The following is a 25,121-nucleotide window of genomic DNA, read 5'->3' on the forward strand; positions in this document are numbered from 1 at the left end:
TTTTTCTCAGTAACTCTCCTTGCCAAGTCCCCTCCAGGCATACGCTCTCACTGTTACATGACAATCAAGAGCGCATGACATGACACTCAAAAATACGGTTTACGTTTTGTAACCCTTGTTTTTCTTGCCCCTGCTTGTGATCGTTTTTAGGTATCGCCTGTCAATGCGCTTGCGCATTGAGCTTGCGAGAATATAGGGGCTTATCCAGAGCTTATCCATCAGGCGATTCCATGCAGTGCCCGTGATAAGCAAGCTCAATGCGCAAGCGCATTGACATAAAATGTGTGAGCACATGAAAGCCAGCCATCTGCCGCCAGAAGCTTCACCGCCCCCTGCTGCATCAAAGGCTTTTCTGCCGTGTCGCATTTCTCCTCCCCCCTCCCCACAGCAATGCCAAGAGCTTTCACTTTCACGGCCGCCAGGCCGTGTCTCTCGTTTCTCCTCCCCCCTTCCCCCCTCCCCACTCGCTCATCAAAGGCTGCTCACTCTCCTTCTCCCCCGCCCCCCACCCCATCCTACTTTTTTTCTTTTATTTCACGGCCGATTTTGCGTCACACCCGTTTTTTTTATTATTATTTCTCGGACGATTTTCGTTTCACGGCCGCCAATGCTTGTTCTGTTAGCTCCTTGTTCGCCACTGACTGTATATTTTCATCTGTAAGAAACTATTTTGGCATAATTACAGAAGATCGGCGGTGCCTGCAGCCGCCTCCCACCACAGCCAGCACAAGCGCTATCGGCAATGCCTACAGACGCCTCCCACCACAGCCTGCCCCAGCGCCATCGGCAGTGCCTGCATACCCCTCCCGTCTCCCACCACAGCCTGCCCCAGCGCCATCGGCAGTGCCTGCATACCCCTCCCGCCTCCCACCACAGCCTGCCCCAGCGCCATCGGCAGTGCCTGCATACCCTTCCCGTCTCCAACCACAGCCTGCCCCAGCGCCATCGGCGGTGCCTGCATACCCCTCCCGTCTCCCATCACAGCCTGCCCCAGCGCCATCGGCAGTGCCTGCACACCCCTCCCGTCTCCCACCACAGCCTGCCCCAGCGCCATCGGCAGTGCCTGCATACCCCTCCCGTCTCCCACCACAGCCAGCCCAAGCGCTATCGGCAATGCCTACAGACGCCTCCCGCCTCCCACCACAGCCTGCCCCAGCGCCATCGGCAGTGCCTGCATACCCCTCCCGCCTCCCACCACAGTCTGCCCCAGCGCTATCTGCAGTGCCTGCATACCCCTCCCGTCTCCCACCACAGCCTGCCCCAGCGCCATCGGCAGTGCCTGCATACCCCTCCCGTCTCCCACCACAGCCTGCCCCAGCGCCATCGGCAGTGCCTGCATACCCCTCCCACCTCCCACCACAGCCTGCCTCAGCGCCATCGGCAATGCCTACAGACGCCTCCCGCCTCCCACCACAGCCTGCCCCATCGGCAGTGCCTGCATACCCCTCCCACCTCCCACCACAGCCTGCTCCAGCACCATTGACAGTGCCTGCATACCCCTCCCGTCTCCCACCACAGCCTGCCCCAGCGCCATCGGCAATGCCTACAGACGCCTCCCACCACAGCCTGCCCCAGCGCCATCGGCAGTACCTGCATACCCCTCCCGCCTCCCACCACAGCCTGCCCCAGCGCCATCGGCAGTGCCTGCATACTCCTCCCGTCTCCCACCACACCCTGCCCCAGCGCCATCGGCAGTGCCTGCATACCCCTCCAGCCTCCCACCACAGCCTGCCCCAGCGCCATCTGCAGTGCCCGCATACCCCTCCCGCCTCCCACCACAGCCTGCCCCAGTGCCATCGGCAGTGCCTGCATACTCCTCCCGCCTCCCACCACAGCCTGCCCCAGCGCCATCGGCAATGCCTACAGACGCCTCCCGCCTCCCACCACAGCCTGCCCCAGCACCATCGGCAGTGCCTGCATACCCCTCCCGCCACAGCCTGCTCCAGCGCCATTGGCAGTGCCTGCATACCCCTCCCGTCTCCCACCACAGCCTGCCCCAGCGCCATCGGCAATGCCTACAGACTCCTCCCGCCTCCCACCACAGCCTGCCCCAGCGCCATCGGCAGTGCCTGCATACCCCTCCCGCCTCCCACCACAGCCTGCCCCAGCGCCATTGGCAGTGCCTGCATACCCCTCCCGTCTCCCACCACAGCCTGCCCCAGCACCATCGGCAATGCCTACAGGCGCCTCCCACCACAGCCTGCCCCAGCGCCATCGGCAGTGTGGAAGTGTGGCTCAATGATTAGAGTGGCAGACCCTGATGCAGAGGTCTAGCCCGGGACCAGGGTTCAATTCCCCGCCTCGGCGGGTCTTGGGGTCAAAATTCCACTGACCTGATAATTCTCGCCTCGGTGCCTATTCCAATCACGGAGTCTCACTCTGCAACTCTGGGGAATAGCTTGCTTAATCTCCACAACGGCCCCCACAACGCTAAGGGTGCCTGGCTTCCACCATGAGGTTGCCCAGGAGTGGACGCCTCACAGGGAAAGCCAGGATGGGTTCCACAGCGGTATTCGTACAAGCGCCTTGAGACCCTTGCGGGTGAGTAGTGCGCTATACAAGTATCAATTTACATTTTTACATTTTAGTGCCAGCAGACCCCTCCCGCCTCCCACCACAGCATGCCCAAGCGCAGCACGAGTTACATACACACGGATGTGGGATGTTCTTAACTAAACTGCAACTAACAATCGTTTTTCAGTTTGTTTTAATAACATTATTTTTATACCTTACAAGTTACGGGATTGGGGGTGTTTTGTTTGGGTGCAATCACTAGCGCGCTAATGCTGCTAGAGTTAAAACGTGGGCGCTGAAACTGCATGCAAGCATCACATTCTCAAGACGAATGGAAACGGTAGTGTGCGGTTGATCTCTGCACCCAGCCCATGTGTTTGAACCACAGCACGGTGTAAGGTGCAACACCCATTCTTTTACTCGTTATAGCAAGTACGTAGCTGAATTTGAACAGACTCGTTCTTTTATTAGATGAATACATCTAAGTCACGTACCTACAAAACATGTTGCATTACAAATGCTATAGGTGTCACATTTGAAAAAGTTTAAAGTATTGGCATTGATCCATCTCAGCAGTCATCTCTTCCCCTTTCAACCTGTTGCAACCTGTTGCGGCCACAGTGACTCATTCAAGGGAGTAATGTAAAGATACGGTTACATCAAGAACACAACGGAATAATAATCCGAGAGACTACGCTTACTTGGAAATCTGGGGTGTTTCATTGAATTACTAAGTGATTTTCCACATCTATTACACACACTGTACACAAAATGTCTCATTGCTTCCGTCCTGCTAGCAGCAAATAGGTCACCATTTACAGATAGCACAATTTGCAGTGACTGCCCGTATTGCTGTTCCAGCATGCAGAAAATCATAATTACTTTTCCTACTGACAGAACACGCATCTTGAGGTCCAAAGTCCACTTCCCCATGTTACCTGCGCACTGTGTTATGTTTCGGCATTTGTATGTTGCCTTTTCTTTACCGTTGTTATGGCCCCCTATCACTGTTGGAATATGGGCGCCCTCTCGGGATGGTTGCAGGACTGCTCATCACCCAGTCGTGTTCTGAGGGCAGAGAGGTGGCCATCAGACTGTGCCATGCATAGTTAGGCCAGGGTGTATGTTGTGCATGGGTGTGTATGCTGTAGGACTTCCACATTTAATTCCTGTTGCGAAGCTGAACAGAGGCCCATTGCCTGGCGAGAAGTGTTGCACTTGGAGGCATGTTACAGAGAAGACCCCCAGGACAGCAGCACTTCTTTACAAGGGCATGAGAAGTCTGTATGTGGCACTAAGTCTGTGATGTGTGCCGTGTTTGACTTACATATGGTTTATACCGGAGTAATAAACAATTAGAAAAATCTCAGAGGTTTAATATCTTAATAATTTTAATAAAAAAGTCAATAAATTATGCCATTTACATTACAGAGAACTGGCACAAATAGGTTGCATGCCATCTAGATACAGTATATGCAGACACTAATAAACACAAAATAAAGAGACTAATGAGTTGCATGCAAGTACAGCACAAGTACCAATAGACTGGACATGTATAAAGTGGATCTACAGTACACCGGGCCCTGTGTGCAGGATGCAGGGTTTCTGGTTCTGAAAGTAGTTCTCACAGTACTTTTCAAATCAGTCTTTTTTTCCTTTCTTTATTCGATTTTAAGTCCGCCTAATTGGTCATGTAGTACTGCTGTACCACTGTGGTGCTCCTGATACATACGCACCGTATATAAACCTTGAAAGCCGCCCATTTGTTTGAAGTATTTACTGTTGAGCGCTCATTTGTATTGAAACAATGTTGTATTTCCTTTGTGATTGTGTTACTCCATATTGCATACACAAATTCAGCCAGTTACAGCTGCCATGTAGGCATCCTGGCACATTGTAGCGTCACTAACAGGGGGTTGTCTTCGGAGCACATATTTGGAATCAGACATTCTTCACGCACATACGCTGCCTATTTTGCAGCCAATCAATGTTTCCCATAGGCGTGTTCATACTTTCAGGATTCCCGCCTAAGGAACTCTGGGGATAAAGAAAATAATGAATAAACTACGCTATAAAAATATAACTTAAAAAAACACTTAGGGTCGCTAATATAAAACATACAAAATCTGAGGGATAAATACTAAATACATTTACCTCACTATACCGGTAACACTGAGGGTCTGTTTCATAAAGGTAAACGTACACTTTTGTACAAGTTTATGATTGTTTGCTATTCACAAAGGTATTTTACCAGTAGCATCTTTACAACTGTGGAATGTCAACTCATGAAAAGATAGAACAGTCCTATCTTTTTATGTGCAGGTACTCTGCTGTTGTAAATATACTACTAGTAAAATATCTTGGGGAATAGCAAACAATCGCCAACTTATACAAAAGTGTACGTTTACCTTAGTGAATTAGGCCCTGGGTCACTAAAATGACTAGGTCCTAAAGACATCACTGAGCAGGATAACACAACATGCCAAAGATGACATCGCTTAGTAAAATGAGACCACTAATCTCTGATAACATCATTACAAAGATACCTCTGCTAATCTCTGATGTCATTGATAATGAATGACATCATTAAGAGTATAACCCCAGTAATCTTTGGAAACATCACTGATCTCCGATTAAGGACCAAATTCAGTTGTTTGCGGTCAGAGTAATCTCGGTTGGCCTGGCAGACGATTTAACGTCCCCCAGGCTAAGGGAACTCCGCCTGCTACATTTAGAAATGGCCACCAAGTTGGCAGTAATTTCTAAAGCATTGGCAAGAACTGCCCTCACAACTCCTGTCAATGCGGATTACAGTTTGGTGCAGGGATCCATCAACTGTTTTAGTTTTTCTTTTCAAAAAGAACACCGTAAAGTGGGATGTTCTTTTTGAAAATAGAAAAAGTAAGTTCTCCCCTCGCATTGGAGCAGTCATGGCAAGGGGAGCATTTAACAGTTTTCACTGCCCTGTACCGTCAGTATTTTCCTGGTGGTGACGGGCAGTGAAACCTGACCTCTAAATCCACCCATCTAAATTAGGTTGGCAGAATTTGAGGTCTGCCTCCAAAGGACTTTACTCCGCAGTGCTGCTGGAGGGGTTTTAAGCACGGTGGAGACAGACCCATCTCTGCTGTGATTAAACCGAATGTACGCTTGCATCTAAATTTGGCAGGTGAAAAATTATCTTGACGGTATAGATACTCCATCGCCGTTGCAACTGCGTATCTATACCGCCAAGATAAAAGAGAGGGACTAAGATGATAGCATCATTGATCATTGGTGACACCATTTAGTAAATGATGCCATGTGAAGTGATGAAATAGTTTTTTATCAGAAGACAAAATTGTGACGGAAGAACTAATATCTGGTGACATTAGCAAGAGGATGCCACACTGATCTTTGGTAAAATCATCCGGGCTAATTAAACCAATATTTCCAGAAAATTTGGAAGAATATCTTTCTTGATTATTGATGCAATAAATGGATAAGATGTAATTTGGAAAGATTCATTTCGGGAAATATAGTCTAAAGGCTGACATTACTGGTCTTAACGACATTGCAGGTGCCTCCTAACATAACTGGCCATTTTGTCATCAGCTAGATTGAGCCCTTATGGTCTGATGACATCATCAGGAAGGCAGACAGTTTCACTCTGACAGCACTCACTTTGGTATGCCAGGTCACGTTTGGGATTGTAGACCAACTACCATGTTTTTTACGGGCCTCTCACTGTCAAATTTGATGGAATCTAGAGATGGGCTGAGTCAAAGACAGGTGAGAGTGAGCAGCACTTACCAACTGTCAGCGCTCAGGTGGGCAACAGGCTAATGGCCATTCACCTTCTCTTCTGACATGATGCCAAACACTGCGATGCAAGGAGAAAGATCGGGCCAAACACCATCCTTCCAAACACAGAAGCCTTTCTTACGTTTTCCATTTGGTGGTGGGAGGAATGATTCCAGCTTGTACTGCTGTGGGATGCAAGAATTCTCCCCCTCTGTATGGACTCAGTTTGCCCCCCTTATCGTCCTGATAGTACATTATAGGCAATGTATGTTGTTAAACAATGAAGCACAAGAGAGGGATCTATTTGTGATCTGGTGGCAAAGTTGAAGACTCTGGAATCAAAGGCTTGGAGTTCTAATGGTCACTTCTCTAAATGGCATGTGCTTAGTAAATCACCATATCTGTCGGTGTCTCCTTTCCCTTGTATGCCAAAATTGTGAGATTCAGCAGCAAGCTATTTAGTGCTATAAATGAAACTGAGCATTTATGTTTAGGATTTATTAAGTGTCACTAGCTGGGAGCTTCTTTCCGGTTGCTTCATTCAAGCCTCTTACAGTTAGCCTTACAGTTAGACCTGCATGGAGTATGTGCTGATCAGTGGTATCAATGGTGTCAACTCTAAATAATCCTAATTTTCCTAAACTGAGAGAGCAGTCTGTCACCTGTGGAGTTGTACTTGTAAATTAGTTACTGTGGTATGGGTCAGGTTGCTGAACCCAGTGTCTGATATGAGCCAGAGAGGAGTATGTGGCATCGTCTGCTCCTGCCACATTCACAAAGTCTAAGCATCAAAATGTGCCTAGAAGCAGACTCTTAAACTGTTGCATCAGGACAGTCACTGGCTGAAGACTTTCCCTCCTTGGCGGAGTTGCAGTGATTCATGAGCTGAGTGTCTGGTAAAGTCCCTGGTGGTTTTTCTTGCAGAGATGAATTATTTGTCACACTCCAGATCTTGGGATCCTTCTTGGCCCTGGTAATGCTGCTCGCAGAATTCACGAATTCGGTTGCAGGCCTCTAGCATCAAGTCCTCTGGGACGGTTACCACGATTCGGAAGTAGTTGGGATACTCGAAACACTAAAATGAGAAAAGGGCAGAAAGCAGGTTAATGTTAGCAGTAGTTGTAAATCTCCTTTCCCATATGAACCTTCATCTCGGGCTGCCAGTGAGAAGAAAGACACTCGTAGTGGGGAAGGTGCCACAAAAGTGTATGCAGCATGGTGGTGATAACAAAGTGTTTAAGAATTGTAAGTGTTGATTGGCGGAGAGAGAGAGAGATGGAAGGAAATTGGGAGGTTAGCCTTGTGGGAGTGAGTCAGGTAAGCAGTAAACTGCTTTGTAGCAAAATGTGTTCTAGACTGTCTGCCTCTCAGAAACCAACAGGCCCTGAAAAATGTTACTCTTTGAAATACAATGTCAAGTTTAAAAACAACTTACAGTTGCTGGAAGACAGAAGACTGACTGCTCTGAGATCATGCGCTCCGTAAAATGCACGTCACCCCGGAACTCTGGGAAACACTCCATGTCGATCCCGACCTGCAGACGGAGGAAAGAGAAGGGTAAGGGTACAAAGGCAGTGGTACCAGGGGACTGATCTTAGGATGCTTGGCAGAGCATCTACCATCCCTTACTCCAACCCCTTCTGTTCTTGCGCCATGCACAGCACCAAAATTCAAATTGATCTTGCCCTTTGGTCAGTCATTATGTTTTTGCACTAAGTGCTGTTTACCCAACATCCCAAACGCTAGAATGTATATGGCAAGAGGTTTTGGGACTTTCATTTAAAGCTTCCAACCTTCTTCCAAGAGAGCTGTGTATGCTGGGAGATGAGGTGGGCAGGATGGGGAGAGCTGTGTGCAAGGGCTTTATGAGCTGCATGCACGGCAGTGACCGCCAGTTGAAGATGGTGACAGAAGGTTGCCGACAAGTGTGTCTAGGAAGAGTGAATAATGGAACGGAAGTTGGTGTGGGGTAAAGCTCTCGATGAGCTGCAATGGGATATTTTTGGGGAGTGAGTATGATGAAAGTGTGATAGTGAACCTCAAACTTTAAGTCCGTAGTAATGTCTCTTAACAAGGGGATAGCGCAGAAGAATTGCAAACTCCACTGCCTACTTCCAACTGTTATTCTGTATGAAATACCTCCAAAGCAGTAACACTGGAGGAGAGTGGTAAAGAGAAGGCTGTTGCTATGGAGGAGGGCTGCACACTGCATCCATTGCAGTAGGTCTAGGGCTGAAAGTGGTGTGGGGTCTGGCTGGGCACACACTCTGGAGCAGTGATGCCCTACAAGAGGGGTGAGGTAAGACATACAGTTGTTACTCTGGAGAAGGTTGTGGCTACCACAACAAGACCACCTAGGTTCAAGCAGAAGGAGAGAGGGGACCGGGGTGCTATGGAGGCAACCTGTGGTTCTGCCTCCAAACCAGGAACGTCAAGGAGGTGGGTTCAGAGGATACTCCGTGTTGCTGTGAAGCTGTAGACACAACCTTGAGCACTGAAATGGCCAGGAGAAGAGGTCCGAGGAGTTTGTGGTGCGGTGGGTATGAGAGTCAGAGCAGCGATGTCCAGCGAGAGCGAGTTAGGAAGACCTCTGGGTGATATGGAGACGAGCTGGAGATACGGTCAGAGGGCAGCACCAATGTCTGGAGAGATGGGTTTACACAGGACGTCTAATGCTGTGGAGAGAAGGTGTAGATACTACTTCCAGAGGCTCATCTAGAGCTAATGAGAGGAGCTTCTGATGCTGCCTTCAGGAAAGTTAAGTCTATGGACAGGATTACTGGAGTTGGTGGTGCTCCTGATGCTGTTTCCAAACAGGGCTATCTGAGGAGACTGGGCTAGAGAGACACAGAAGCTTCTGGGATGGGTTCTGTATACCCCCTCCACTCAGTGGCTTCCCCGGGATAGCAGGCGTGCTGTGGAATAGACGATCTATGCATAGCACTTGCTGCACTATTTCAATGGCAGCAGAACATATTTGTTGGATGTCAAGCGAGACCACTGCAAACACTGCCCTCTTTCATGCAGTGCGTGACGTACAGATCCCATGAGTCCCTAATTTTGGCCAACGTCTTCGTGCCACAGGCACAGTACCTGCCTGTGTTCCTAGTACTTCAGCCTTCCTAAGATTTATTCAAGCTCTTCCTTGAGTCCCTGTGTTCGTCTATATCTGTAAAACCTGGGCTCTCACAGCCACACAAGACTCGAAGCAGAAGATTGGTAACCTGAGAATTAAAGTACGGCTGTTGCTTCTATGAGCAGTGACACGCCACTGTCCTCTTAAACCCAGTTAATCCCCCCTCCCTGTCTGCCACAGCTGCTGTTCCCCTACTTCATCCCTCCCCAGTTCACCCTCCAGAACCACTCATCAGCACTTCGAGGGCTGCCAAAAACAACATGCAATCGCTTACCATCAAGTACATGGCGCCATCAGGCCGGACAGGTCGGAGTCCAGGGACAGTGGACAGAGCAGTGTAACAAAGGTCAGCATTGGACTGCAAAAGGTACAGAAGATAGCAAAAATGAGGGACCATGCCAAAGGACCAGGTGCGCAAAGCAGAGCTAACATCTGAGCAAATGTTCTCAATCGGTCAATAATAAACATGAAAGTCAACAGGCTGCACACATGAGTCAGCAGTACGGGACTGGCTGGCCCTGGGACTCTCACGCACCCTCTTGTGACCCTTTCCTGTCCTTGGGGTACACTGAAATTAAGCCTGCTTAGAAAAGATATGACATGATGCAGAAATTGCCACCACATTGTTCCCTGAATTGAAGCATGCTTGGAGAAAATATGACTTGATGCAGATATTGCCACCACATTATTCCCTTCTCTGGAACCGGCTAAAATATATCTTTACTGCAGGGGCGCTTCTGTAGACATTTCCACCATACTATGCCCTTAACCAGAGCCTGCCTAGAGAAGATAAGACATTATGCAGACATTGCAACCACACTATCCTCTGCTCTGGAGACTGCTAAAATATAACTCTCCTGCAAGAACTCTTCTACAGATGTTGCTGCCACACTATTCCCTCAACTAGAGACTGCCTGGAGAAGATACAGCATGGTACAGACATTGCTACAACACTCGTCCTTGGTCTTGAACCTGCTAAAATAAACAGTCGTTCTTCTGCAGACATTACCACTACACTCTTCCCTGAACTGTAGCCTAGTTGGATAAGATATAACTGATCTTATACAGATGTTTCCAGCTCACTATTTCCTGCTCTATAACCTGCTCAAACAGATCCCTATGCAGGAACTCTTCTGCTGGTCTTGCCTTCACATCCTTTCCAATTGTAGAGCCCGTTAGGAGACTAGAAGACTGCTGCAGCAAATGGTTCTAAGACCAAAATACTCATCTTTGGCTACCCACTCAAAAACATCACCTCACAGGAGGAGCCTGGCGTTGCTACAAATACAAAATGCTAACTCCCACAACTACCTGGGTGTATGGTGCACCACTAAAGGTGGACATAAAGAGCAACTGAGACAGGCCGTCACAAAAGCTGAAGCAATCATCATAAATGCGAGTAAATTGAGTAAATCTCTGAAAAGCCCGTCTACTGGTCCAATAGGACAGGTCCTGGCTGCCATTTTCCTGCCAATGATTACTTACGGTCACAAGGCTAACCCGGGTCGGCTAGTACGTTCCCTGGACAAATATCATATAAAGGCTTACAAAAGTGTCTTCACCCTTCTTCCGTATCTATGGAACTACTGCCCGATAAGGCTGGAATTCCATCTGGTGGCTCAAATGTGGGCAAGCATGGCAACCTTTGTAAGTTACTACCACAGGATAACCAAGGTGTTGGCTAACACAATGAAAGGTACACTCCGGCCCATTTTCATCCAAAGTGGGAACCCTTGGACCCAACACTTATAACTCGCAATTGACACCCTTCGAATTGACCAAAAGGTTTTACTTAAATGACCCGTAGCTCTTGTGTGCCAGGCTCAAACAAACCTTGAAAAAACAATCTAGAAAGGAAGCAACATTAACAAGCTCAAAAACTCGAGAGTTCTGCTAGCAGTGGAGTGGTCGTATTCCAGTTCACTATCGGATATCCTCAGATCACAGCCCTATCTGTCAAGTACATGCCGCAAAGGCTGCTTAAAATAAATCCTTTTTGTCAGGTTAATGGGCCTGCATGTCAAGGAATTAACCCAAGATGGTTGATCTCTCAGGGAAATAGAAGAACAAATCTTTCAACCACTTGCTTTGTTGTTGCCCTACACTTCTTACATCGCCGCAGACTGTTATAACCACTTTTTATCGCTCACGGTGCCTCAACTTTTAACAAAGCAATACATTTTGTGTTCAGCATCACAGAAGGTGGATTTGGCAAAATTCGGAAGATATGAAACAGAGACTAGAAGGCGCTATCCCCTAATGATCAGGCCTGATTGCTTCATCTAGGATACCTCCTCAGTTTATAATGAACTGCTCTAAAGCGGCCAAAAATCCACAGATTTAAGACGCTTTTTCTTGATCAGTGTCATTGTTTTACATTTATTTCTGCTAAACTTAGATGCTACTAGTACACCTTGATCTTAGCTCTCGAACCAGTATTTAATACATCGAGACAGTTTCTCGCTTTTTAACTTTCTTTTAGGGGTTTTATTGATTTCATGCATTCATGTTTTTTACCTATATTGTAAAGATTATTATTAATCATACAATAAAGATTACTACTACTACGACTGCTGCAGTAGCTCCTCTGCAGACATTGCCACCACACTATCCAATGCACTGAAACCTACTGATACAAAACAGGACTGCTGCAGGAGCTCCTTCTCAGACACGGTCACCACACTACATCCTAATATGAAGACTGTTACAAGATGCAACTGCTGGAGGAGCTCATCCGCACACAATGCCAACACACAATGTCCTACTCTGGAGCCTGATAGAAGACATGACTGCTCCGGGACCACCCCTGCAGACACAACTACCAAACTAGTCCGTACTCTCGAGCTTGATAGAAGCAATGACTGCTTTTGAGGCTCAACAACAGACATAAAACTGTCCTGGGCTCTGTAACCTAATAAAGATATGACTGCTGCAGAAGCTCCTCAGCAGGCATTTCTGCCATACCATCTTATATGCAACAGCCCATAAATCGAAGATATTATCTTGTCCTCTGGAATTTCCTAAAACTGTGCTTAATTTAAGCCGGTAGTTGCCAATGGGGGAACACCAACACTTACTTTTGGAGACCGGGACTTATTTCCCCGCATCAGATATTTACTGAGTGCAAGAGAGGGAAAGAAGGAGGAATTGAAAAACAGCAAAAGCTTCACAAAGGGAGAAAACAGAGTGGCAAGAGCGAGAAAATGGGCAGGTGTCTGGTAGTTAATTGAAAGACTACCGGCCTTGGTATTAAGCACGCCAACGTTTTACTTGCACCGGCCGCCCGCTTCTGAGCAGAGCTCCAGGCACCGGCAATTCAGGAGCTCCACGAATCTACAGAAATGAGCATTACACTAGTCCCTAATCTGGAACCTGATAGGAAAAGACATGGACTACTGGAGGAAATCCTCAGCAGACACTGCCACCACACTATTCCCTATTATGGAGATGGCTCGGAGAAGACATTGCATCTGAGCTTTGCTCCCACACAACACCTTGATCGGAATCTTGTTTGGATAACTCATGATTGCTGCAGGAACTGTTCTGCAGGCTTTACTCCTACACTACATTCTCCTCTGGAGCATTTTAGGAAAATATAGCTGGTGTAGTAGCTCCTTTAAATACTTTGGAACAAAAAAAATCCTTTGTTCTGGAGCCTGCTCGTAGAAGAAGACCTGGCTGTTGCAGAATCTGCGCCACAAGCATTATCGCTCCTGTAAAGGCTTAGTCACCACACTGTTCAGTGCTATACATCCCATCAGAAGTATATATGTGGGAGCTCCTCTGCAGACGTTTCGGCCCAAACTACTACTTGTAGAGCCTATTGCAGAGGGGCCTGACCCCCGCCATTGCCCGAAGGTCTTCCGGCAACAGGTAGGAAGGAAAAGACCCAGCCAACAACTCTTTCATCCCACATGCTCAATCGCACACACACCTCCTTTCAACACTGGAGCGGATAAGCACCTTTAAAAAACTGATGGTGTTTTCGTAAAACTCTTGAGGTGTCCGGTGAATGATCTGTTCCAGAGCCCCCTGGACTATTGTGCATGGACCAAGGATTCGCTGACTGAGACACACAAGTCCTTCCCGGATCTAGAAAATATGAAAATCGATATTATTATTAACAGTAGTAAAATTAACAAGTACTTTTAGTTAGAACACCACAACTGTTACTGGAATAGCTGTGCACGATAGAGGAAGCAATGAAACTGAATAAGTCAACCCTTATTTAAGCACATCTTGAACAAAAGTTTGTCTAGTGTGGGTCTTGCATATTTCTACGATATGTTAGTCTTCAGTCATGATGTAATCGGACAAAGTTGTCATTGCGTATAACCTACATCTATGAAGCAATGTTAAGGATATGCTTTCTTTAGAGTGGCTTGATGATATGATGGTTCAATTAATTTGACTTAAATCTGACTTGGTTCAATGAGAAGTTTTTTTTAACCTGATTTTAAAAGAGTTCTGAAGACGACCTTGGTCCATAAAAGACATGGTTGTTTACCTCGAAGTTTATTTGGCATACATGTTTGATTCACAAATGCGGTTGCACATGTAAGTGTTTCCTAGGTGTAAAAAAAGCAATTTGCGGTTAGAGCCTTTTGAAGGTTGGGAAGGAAATACCACCATATTCCATCATGGTGTATGGGAAGGAATTACTCCAGAGGGTGAAGAAAAAAAATGAAACTTGGAAATGCACATTTCAGCTATGTGAAAAATCCATCCACGACTATATTTGCACCAGTATGGGTAATCCATTAAATCTACAGCTGGTATAGATTTCCAAATTTGCACGAGTCTCATTTACGAAGACTGAAACAAGGGGAATTTAATGTCAGAAATCCTAAATCCTGTTTCACAGAATTTCTCAGGCATAAATTTACGTTACCCTGACAGCATAAAACCTGGAAAGCAGGACATGTGTTACTGGTATTAAGACTTGCAAGAAAGGTTGTACCTTGGGTGGGACAGAGAACTGGCCATTGGGAGTGCGGGGACCGTTCACAAAGGTGGAAGTGTGTGACAATTCACAATCATTTCTTGTACCATAAAAGCACCTCCAGGTTTAGTGGTGAAGAAATACTGGTGTGAGTGGGTGTTTAGATTGGGATAAAGACCTAAACGACCACATTTATAAGTAGACATCGGAAGAGAAAAAAAATCAAATGTTAATTTGCCGTAGCTCTACCGTTGGGTCTACTGGTGGACACTGCAGAGAAATAGAGTAAGGTGACTGAGCGGAAAGCAGCAACCTAGGTTTTATTCATCCTGGGGAGTTCAGATAATCAAAACACAACAGTAAACCTAAGTAGATTGTAGGAGTAAGTCTACAAACGATATATTTACTCGTTTTACTGTGAGTTTGCATGAACATATTAAAGTGTAAGGATTCCCTTTTCCCCTTTTTGTCTTTCAAAAAACTATCCCCTCCTCTAAGGGATTCCAAGTACTGTCGCTATTCATAAATATTTCAGTAAAAATTACACTTCAGCAATTAGTAAAATTGCCACTAATAACATCAATATCAATAATGCTAACACTAAAAACAATGTACCAATTAATTTGAATAATAATATAACTTCGAAAAAGACAAAATATTAATTACATTGATACAATTGCCAATACTTTCAATACTACCCAGCCATCGTGGACCTAAGCGGAAGGACATTAGGAAACAGAAGTTCATGCCTGCAACCATGGAGGGTTCCAACAATTCTAAAAGTACTATTAACAATGCTAACAGCCATGCCACCTCTAGTGACCAGTCATTAATAGTGATAACAGGCCCCTCAGCCGGCGCCCACGCCTCACCTCCTTCCCGAAGATCTCCTTGCGGTCGTGGATGAGGATCCAGCCCATCCTCCAGCCGGGTACCAGCCAGCGTTTGGCCAGTCCTCCGCAGGACATGATGGGCACGGTGGTGCTGAGAGGTGCCATGGCATGGTACTTACGCTCCCCAAAGACCTGCAAGAAGAAGCAGAGAGGACGCCACGTTAGTGATTCTTGTGGTTTCAGCATGGGCGCTTTACATGTTCAGGTACGGGGGTCACGCAGTGCACGATGCCCTCGCCTCCAGGCGGGCTGCACTGGATACCCAGTGAGTTTAGCTGTGACCGGCAAGCGGTGGACTCATACAGGGGACAGGCTGTGCAGCATTAGCAGGACAAGAAAGGATACTTGGGACCACCCCACCGTCACTCTGAGCTGGGCTCATATAGGGGACTCGGCACAGCATCCAAAAGAACTAATGTGATACACGGTACATGCAGCATCAGCGAGAGCTGGGGTCATACAGATTACTCGCAGCACAGCAGCCACAAGAACTGACGTGATACACAGTACATGCTGCATCAGCGTGAGGGTTTCTAAAGCGCTCAAATACCCATGGGTGTATTGGCACTATTTGAATGACAATCAGGTGAGGGTATTGGTGCACCTAAAAGTTAAAAAGCCAGGTTTTTATTAGCTTCCTAAAACCTGACAATGTTGGAGCGGCCTTGATGTTTATAGGTAAACCATTCCACAGGACAGGGGCTTCAGTGGTAACAGAACAGCCTCCCCATTTTAATCTCCTAAACCTGGGAGAGGGCACTGTCAAGGTATTTTTGGATCGAAGTGCTCTATTTGGAACATACCATAAAGATTTTTTTTATATAACAAGGACCTCTATCATGCAAGGCTTTGTAAATAAGGCATAATGCCTTAAATATGATACGGTTAGGTACTGTCAGCCAATGCAGGTCCTTGATGGCTGATGAAACTGGGTGGAATTTAGGCAGATTGAACAAAAGCCTGGCTGTCGGACTTTGCACACTCTGAAGTTTCTTCATATGTTGTTTCTGAAGTTTGACAAAAAGACCATTACAGTAGCCCAATTTCGATGAAATTAATAAAGAGACAACTGTTTTTCTCGTGGTTAAAGGAATAAAAGAAAGAATCTTTCTGATAATCCTAAGGGTGTTGAACCTGCTGAGACAACCAAGCTAATGTGTTTATTAAAGCTTAGTTTGTCATCTATTATTACGCCCAAATTTCTTGCTTTTTATACAAGAGTGGGGAAAATTCCCATCTCTGTTGGCCAGCATGCCGGGCTCCGAAAAGAAGGGTTATTACCAAAGAGTATCACCTTTGTTTTCTCTGCATTTAGCTTGAGACAATGCTTTTCCATCCAGCCACTAACTGCTCTCATGCAGTTGTGAAACTAAGAGGTAGTTACTTCTATATTGTTTGAGGCTGCTACCACAATCTGGTTGTCGTCTGCATAAGAAGTAGGGGAAAAAACAAAAGATCTACTTAGAGGGGCCAGTTCTGAAACATAAACATTAAAAAGCAGAGGACTCAATGAAGATCCCTGTGGGACCCCACACGGGAGTGAAAAGGAATCAGAAGAAAAATTCTCCAACATAACTGAGTTGTTTCTGTTAGTCAGAAATGATTGGAGTAGAGCCATGGCTTTCTCGGCAATGCCCAATTTACTGAGACGGTTGACAAGAGTGACATGGTCAACCGTATCAAAGGCTGCCGACAGATCCAAAAGGATGAGTGCTGCGGAGCCCCCCTTATCCAGGATAGTTCTTAACTCATCTGTTGTTTTTATTAGTGCCGTCTCAGTACTATGTTAGGCTCTAATGCCGAACTGAGAAGAATCCAACGGATGATTATCCAGAATAAACTTTGATAGTTGCGTATTTATCAGTTTTTCCACAAATTTGGCCGGAAAAGGTAACCTGGAGATGGGACGGTAATTGGCTGGTTATCCGGGTCTAAGTTTGACTTCTTTAAAAGTGGTAAAATAGATGGCCTTTTCCAGAGATCCGGAAAGATACCTGTGCTAAACATCCCATTAAAGAGGTCTGCTAAAGGTGTTGCAATTAAAGATAGAATCTGTTTTAATACAGAAGGAGGGCATGGGTCAAACAGTGAACATGACTTAGTGGAATTGATTAACTTTGAAACTTCATCTGAGGTGGTGACTGTGAATTGATTACGGTTAGCAAAGGAGTTAATACTAGCTGTATCAAGGGCACATGTGGAACCTTTGTTAATTGGAGGATCACTAGAGGTAGAAAATGTATTGTATATTAGTTCCACTTTGTGACAAAAAATGTGAGGAAATTTCTTCATAAAAAGATTGACTGGTGTTATTACTTTTCGTCTCAGGAAGTTTAGTCAATTTATCTATGACCAAAAAAAGTTTTCTGCCGAGTTTTTTTAATGCTTCTATTTGCTGAGTGAAGAAGGATTTCTTGTTTCGGATGATAGCTTCTTGTAATTGGCATGGGCGTTTTTATATGTTATTTTATCAGCAAGATTGTAGTTTAGTCTCCAAGTCCTTTCCTGTTTCCTGCAAATTTGATTTGGAGCCTTAGAGCATCTGAGTAACAAGGTGCAGATTTTTTAAGTTTATTTTTATTGGTACCTTTTTTGGAACCGCTTTAGAAATGGACGATTTAAGCCAATTAGTGTAAGCCTCTGTGGCTTAATTTGGATCGGGCCGCAGAGTAAACGTGGCCTGTCCAAGATGGTGTTCTAAGGTGTCAAAGTTGGTTTTAGAGCACTGATAGGAAGGTAGCTGACTAGTGTCACGCTCCCTATTTTGAAAGGGAGGGGGAACTGCCAGTTCGAATAATACTACTTTATAGTCAGACCATGTGAGAGGAAAGATATCTTTAACCAAAATAAAATTGTTGTTTGGAAAAGAAAAAAGAAAAAAAAATCACATCCAATGTGTGTCCTCCATTATGAGTGGACTGATGAACAAGTTGAAGGAAATTAAAAAGAATTCATAATCTCCAAAATAGCTTCTGTATCTTTATCCTCAATACAGTCCAAGTAGAAATTGAAATCTCCAAGTACTGTATAGTCGTTCTTACACGCTCCCCCTTCTGCTAGTGAATAAACAGATTGGAGAAAATTATGTCTAGTACTTGGAGGGCGATAGATAAGCAGGCCATTCAGGGAGCACTTGCTGGTTATATCAATCTTAAAAGATAATTATTTGCAATCTACGTATGGTAAGAGAACGATTTTGATTTTGGACTCGTTTCTACGAAACAGATTACTCTCAGCACAGCAGCCACAAGACGGTCGATACACGGTACATGCGGCATCAGCGAGAGCTGGGCTCATACAGATGACTCGCAGCACAGCAGCCACAAGAACGGTTGCCATACACGGTACATGCTTCATCAGCGGGAGCTGGGCTTATACAGATGACTCACGGCCCAGCAGCCGCAAGAACGGACATGATGCAGGGTGCATGCTTCATCAGCGGGAGCTGGGCTCATACAGATGACTCGCAGCACAGCAGCCGCAGGAACGGACATGATGCAGGGTACATGCTTAATCAGCGGGAGCTGGGCTCTGCGGGCGGACGTCTCGTCCCCGCAGGGGACCCTCATAAGAGAGCGGCCCCTTAATGCCCCAAGATGGCACACGAGCCAGCCCAGGGTCGCCCCTTCCGGGTGCTCCGCCCCTCATGGGGGGGGTTGAGCAAGATGGTGGACAAACTGTTCACCGGAATTGGGAGGGGCTATTCCTCTCACCACAACCGCGAAGCACCGTCTGGCCAAGGCCGCGATGCTACAAGGCCCATCAGGTGGTAAGCTGCGAGGGGCAGCTTGCCTTTGGATCATCTGTAAGATAACCCACCTTGTTGGCATTGTTTATGCTAATAAACCTGCAGCTGTGTTTTCCCATCAACAATTTGTCTGGTCTATTTATTTATGGTTATGATTGTTGCTGGGGGGCTGGTGCGGGCCGATATGGGCACTAATACAGATGATTCGCAGCACAGCAGCCGCAAGAACGGGTGTGATGCAGGGTACATGCTACATCAGCGGGAGGTGGGCTCATACAGATGACTCGCAGCACAGCAGCCACAAGAATGGTTGTGATACACTGTACATGCTTCATCAGCGAGAGCTGGGCTCATACAGATGACTCGCAGCACAGCAGCCGCAAGAACGGACATGATGCAGGGTACATGCTTCATCAGCGAGAGCTGGGATCATACAGATGACTCGCAGCACAGCAGCCGCAAGAACTGTTGTGATACACGGTACATGCGGCATCAGAGGGAGCTGGGCTCATACAGATGACTCGCAGCACAGAAGCCACAAGAACGGACATGATGCAGGGTACATGAGACATCAGCGGGAGCTGGGCTCATACAGATGACTCGCAGCACAGAAGCCACAAGCACGGTCGTGATACACGGTACATGAGGCATCAGCGGGAGCGGGGCTCATACAGATGACTCGCAGCACAAAAGCCACAAGCACGGTCGTGATACACGGTACTTGAGGCATCAGCGAGAGCTGGGCTCATACAGATGACTCGCAGCACAGAAGCCACAAGCACGGTCGTGATACACGGTACATGAGGCATCAGCGGGAGCTGGGCTCCTACAGATGACTCGCAGCACAGAAGCTACAAGCACGGTCGTGATACACGGTACATGAGGCATCAGCGAGAGCTGGGCTCATACAGATGACTCGCAGCACAGAAGCCACAAGCACGGTCGTGATACACGGTACATGAGGCATCAGCGGGAGCTGGGCTCATACAGATGACTCGCAGCACAGAAGCCACAAGCACGGTCGTGCTACACGGTACACGAGGCATCAGCGGGAGCTGGGATCATACAGATGACTCGCAGCACAGCAGCCGCAAGAACTGTTGTGATACACGGTACATGCGGCATCAGAGGGAGCTGGGCTCATACAGATGACTCGCAGCACAGAAGCCACAAGAACGGACATGATGCAGGGTACATGAGACATCAGCGGGAGCTGGGCTCATACAGATGACTCGCAGCACAGAAGCCACAAGCACGGTCGTGATACACGGTACATGAGGCATCAGCGGGAGCGGGGCTCATACAGATGACTCGCAGCACAGAAGCCACAAGCACGGTCGTGATACACGGTACATGAGGCATCAGCGAGAGCTGGGCTCATACAGATGACTCGCAGCACAGAAGCCACAAGCACGGTCGTGATACACGGTACATGAGGCATCAGCGGGAGCTGGGCTCATACAGATGACTCGCAGCACAGAAGCCACAAGCACGGTCGTGCTACACGGTACACGAGGCATCAGCGGGAGCTGGGCTCTTACAGATGACTCGCAGCACAGCAGCCGCAAGAACGGGTGTGATGCAGGGTACATGCATTATCAGCGGGAGCTGGGCTCATACAGATGACTCATGGCCCAGCAGCCGCAAGAACGGACATGATGCAGGGTACATGCATTATCAGCGGGAGCTGGGCTCATACAGATGACTCGCAGCACAGCAGCCGCAAGAACGGGTGTGATGCAGGGTACATGCATTATCAGCGGGAGCTGGGCTCGTACAGATGACTCGCAGCACAGCAGCCGCAAGAATGGACATGATGCAGGGTACATGCATTATCAGCGGGAGCTGGGCTCGTACAGATGATTCGCAGCACAGCAGCCGCAAGAACGGGTGTGATGCAGGGTACATGCAGTATCAGCGGGAGCTGGGCTCATACAGATGACTCACGGCCCAGCAGCCGCAAGAACGGACATGATGCAGGGTACATGCTTCATCAGCGAGAGCTGGGCTCATACAGATGACTCGCAGCACAAATGCCACAAGCACGGTCGTGATACACGGTACTTGAGGCATCAGCGGGAGCTGGGCTCATACAGATGACTCGCAGCACAGAAGCCACAAGCACGGTCGTGATACACGGTACATGAGGCATCAGCGGGAGCTGGGCTCATACAGATGACTCACAGCACAGAAGCCACAAGCACGGTCGTGATACACGGTACTTGAGGCATTAGCGAGAGCTGGGCTCATACAGATGACTCGCAGCACAGAAGCCACAAGCACGGTCGTGAATCACGGTACATGAGGCATCAGCGGGAGCTGGGCTCATACAGATGACTCGCAGCACAGAAGCCACAAGCACGGTTGTGATACACGGTACATGAGGCATCAGCGGGAGCTGGGCTCGTACAGATGACTCGCAGCACAGCAGCCGCAAGAACGGGTGTGATGCAGGGTACATGCATTATCAGCGGGAGCTGGGCTCATACAGATGACTCACGGCCCAGCAGCCGCAAGAACGGACATGATGCAGGGTACATGCGGCATCAGCGAGAGCTGGGCTCATACAGATGACTCGCAGCACAGCAGCCACAAGAACCGACGCGATACAGAGGACCTGCAGCGTCAACAAGTGCTGGGGCTTTACGGGGGGCGCACTGCAGGCTCAACTAGAGATGGCCACAGAGGGGCAAGAGTGTAAAAGCTAAAGCCCTAAACTGAGACAAGGGGTATACAGGGAGCAGCAAGAGCTGGACTAATACAAATAATAATAATAATAATAATAATAATAATAACACCTTTTATATAGCGCCTGGTTACACTAGGAACAGTGTGTCCCTGCGCTTCAAAACTAATTACTAGCACAAAACCCCGGAGAAAAAAAGAAGGAGGCCGCAGAGGAAAAAGGACAGGAGGATCTCATGATTTGGGAAAGAGGTAACTTTTCAGTTTACGCCTAAAGCTTTCCTCAGATGGCTCCATCCGAAGCTCAATGGGGAGGTCATTCCACTGTTTGCTGGCTAAATATCTGAATGACCGTCCACCCATCCGTGCCCTCTGAATTCTGGGAATCTGGAAAAGCATACGGCCCTGAGATCGTAGGGGACAAATGACTCGCGGTGCAACAACAGCAGAAACAGACGTGATGCAAGGGACATGCACAATCAGCAAGAGCTGGGGATAAACAGGAGGCGCACTGCAGGCTCAATGAGAAATGGCCACAGAGGGGCGTCTAAAGGCCTCGACTGATGCAGGGAGTGTACAGGGTGCAGCAAGAGCTGGGCTGGTACAAATGGCCCCCGGTACGGCAGCCACAAGAACGGACATGATACACGGTACATGCAACATCAGTAAGTGCTGAGCAGATACCAGGGTGCACTGCAGGCCCAACGAGAGATGGCCACAAAGGGGACCCGGCGTAGCATCTAAAGGCCTCAACGGATACAACGGATATGAATATATGACTTTACCACGAATACAAATACTCCGCATGGCATTACCACGCGAATTTTACTTCGCAAGTGACTTTACCACGCAGCTTTTTAGAACGCAAGTTCTAACATCGCATTTAAAAAAACGTTACGTTCAGCAGCTCTTACTTCCATCCACCATGGAAATATGCGTCAAAACACGTCTACCAAAACTAAAAAAGGACTACAATTATGACGTACACGCCACGTCTTTGGTGCGGCTCTTTTCTTTTACTTTTAAATGACACTGTAGTGCGTTTTTTTAATGTATGTAGCCTGCTCGTTTTATTTTTTATTTTTTTATAGGGGGGGGACCCCCCAACCCCCCAAGGCCACGCAGAACTTACAAGCAGGACGACCAAAAGGAATACCACTTGCGTGGTAAAGACGGTCGTGGAAGGCACCCGCGTTGAAGAGACGTTTGCAGGGTAAGTGGATCGTTGATAACGTCATGCGTGGAAAAGACTTCGTTGTAAATGATGTTTCCCAACGGATATACAGGGGGCAGCAAGAGCCGGACTGATACACGGGGCGCACAGTACAGAATCAACAAGACCTGGTGTGATACACGAGACACACGTTGCTGAATCAAAGTGGCACCCAGTGCGGCATCACTACGAGCTGAGCTGATGAAGGGACAGTATCGATAAAACTGTACTGATACGTGGGCTACACCGTGACACCCAAACAAGAGCTGGGCTGATACAGCATCATCGCAGTGCAGCAGACCTCAACGGAAGCTGGATGCATACAGGGGACATGCCATCTAGACAGGACCCATTCAGAGGGCACACTGGAATGGTGGCCGCTTCTCCACTCCTGGACTTCGCGTTTACATATCATTATCAAGTGTCCAACCGGCCCAATTAAAATGAATCAAAACTACAACTCCCAGAATGCACTGATACATAACATCAAAGTCCTAGAATGGGACTACGAGCCATGCGGGTACCCTACACACCTGAGGCGCAACTAGAGCCACATTTCGGGGGGTGCTGAGAAATAATTTCGAGGGGGGGTAATTCTTCAAGCAAAATGCAGAGTGGAGCGGCAGTGGCTCTAAGAAGGGGTGAGTTCAATGGGCGTTGCGCGCTTGCTACACAGTGCAGCATCTTCAAGAGCACAGCTGATACAGGGGAAAGGCTATTGCGTCATTGGGAGCTGGCATAAACTGAAGGGCACACGGCACAGCAGCAGGAAGAGTTGAGTACCATCTCTCCGGATTCCGTCCCTCCTACAGCCGAGGACTGCCCTGCACCAGCACTCTGCTCGAAGCCTCTCCTGTTCCTGCTGCAGGGCCTCTCGGCTGGGATTAGCGCCCCCCTAGGACGTGCGTGAGAGGCCCGGCTCCAGCACATGGCGCGCACACAGCCCCGCATCTGGCAATGATTAGGAGTCTGGAAACCAGAACCTCTGGAGTGGGCAGAACATGCACAGTCATCGTGGCGTGATGGCAGGGGGCGGGGTCTGCCTTGACATGCTGAGACCTCGCCTGCAGAAATGAAGGCAAGGACACTCCACATGAACCTACACCCCCCGGGGCTTGGCATCCTAGCCTGTCCATTGCCTTTGCATCTGTAGGGCCTGCATTCAGTACATTCCACCCTGTCTCCATAAACCCGTCGAACATTGCTTTCCAATCCATGTAATCTGGACTTTAAATGGGCCTCTTTGGAAAATAGTGCTTATCCGCTCTCCAAGGAGGCAGGTGGTGCACAGATGCTCGTCATAGGCGGGGTCAAACATTGGCCAGGAAGGGCCTATACACGGATGTACATGTATGAATGCCATATAGGGACCCTAAAAAGTTGACCTGGCCGTGGTGGCTACCGGTGCTCTGCATCAGTGGTTCGCAACCTTTTGACTTCTGGGGACGCCGTATAATTACTGGAACCTAAGGACCACCACCGCCCCCCCAACCCCCCTCCTCGGATCAGTCCTTTTCCGGGGACCCCTCCACTGAGTCAGGACTGCTCGCTGAGGGCCCCAGCCTCAGCATTGTAGATTATGTGAACTCAACACAATACACGTAAAATACAGAAGAAAAAAATCAAATCCACAAGGACACTTTTGTAAAATTCGCAAACATATAAATAAATACATTTTTTAACTTTAATATGAAGGTTGGAGCTTTTCTAAATGCAATTGATCAACTCGTCCTCCATACTATATTTTGCTTAATGCACTGGTACTGCTCCAACACATCGATCAGAGGATACCGATTTAATTTTTAGCCTCCAATTTGAAATTTTCGCATTTGCAGTACTTTTAAAAATGTCAATTGTGCATTTAGCTCCATTATTTATGTACGCTTTATTAATATTATGTGCTTATTTAAGTACTTGCAAACCCCCTGAGAAGGCTTCGCGGACACTGCCCCCACCCCCCCTTGATGTTTTTTACCAAGCCTCCACAAAACCTTCGGACTAACATGGCTCCTGGTACTCACCATGTCTCCGTAGATCTCATCGGCTAGGATGGGGACGCACTGCCTTGCAGCCACTGTGGAAACAAGAGAACATCTCTCAGGAGTGAGGCTACCACCCGCTGCTTTAAAACAATTCACGGACTGCTTGTCTTGGGTAAAAAAACAAGATGGCTTCCATTCACCCATTGATTTGTATTAATTTTTTCT

General features: G+C 47.6%; 1 protein-coding gene across 2 annotated transcripts in view; it reads right to left on the reverse strand.

The window, feature by feature from the left end:
• Positions 1 to 3,887: 3,887 nt before the first annotated feature.
• TAT (tyrosine aminotransferase) overlaps positions 3,888 to 25,121 on the reverse strand; it is a 36,026-nt gene continuing 14,792 nt past the window's right edge. For both annotated transcript variants that reach the window (XM_086945477.1, XM_086945476.1), the window contains exons 7-12: positions 24,936 to 24,988; positions 15,248 to 15,400; positions 13,397 to 13,525; positions 9,708 to 9,791; positions 7,733 to 7,831; positions 3,888 to 7,372 (exon numbers count right to left, since the gene is read on the reverse strand). In XM_086945477.1, the coding sequence (XP_086801603.1) occupies positions 7,229 to 7,372; positions 7,733 to 7,831; positions 9,708 to 9,791; positions 13,397 to 13,525; positions 15,248 to 15,400; positions 24,936 to 24,988 (662 nt within the window). In that variant the 3' untranslated portion in view covers positions 3,888 to 7,228. The remainder of the gene's footprint in view (positions 7,373 to 7,732; positions 7,832 to 9,707; positions 9,792 to 13,396; positions 13,526 to 15,247; positions 15,401 to 24,935; positions 24,989 to 25,121) is intronic.

This window comes from Lissotriton vulgaris, chromosome 12 (genome assembly GCF_964263255.1).
Source record: "Lissotriton vulgaris chromosome 12, aLisVul1.2, whole genome shotgun sequence".
NCBI classification, from domain to species: domain Eukaryota; kingdom Metazoa; phylum Chordata; class Amphibia; order Caudata; family Salamandridae; genus Lissotriton; species Lissotriton vulgaris.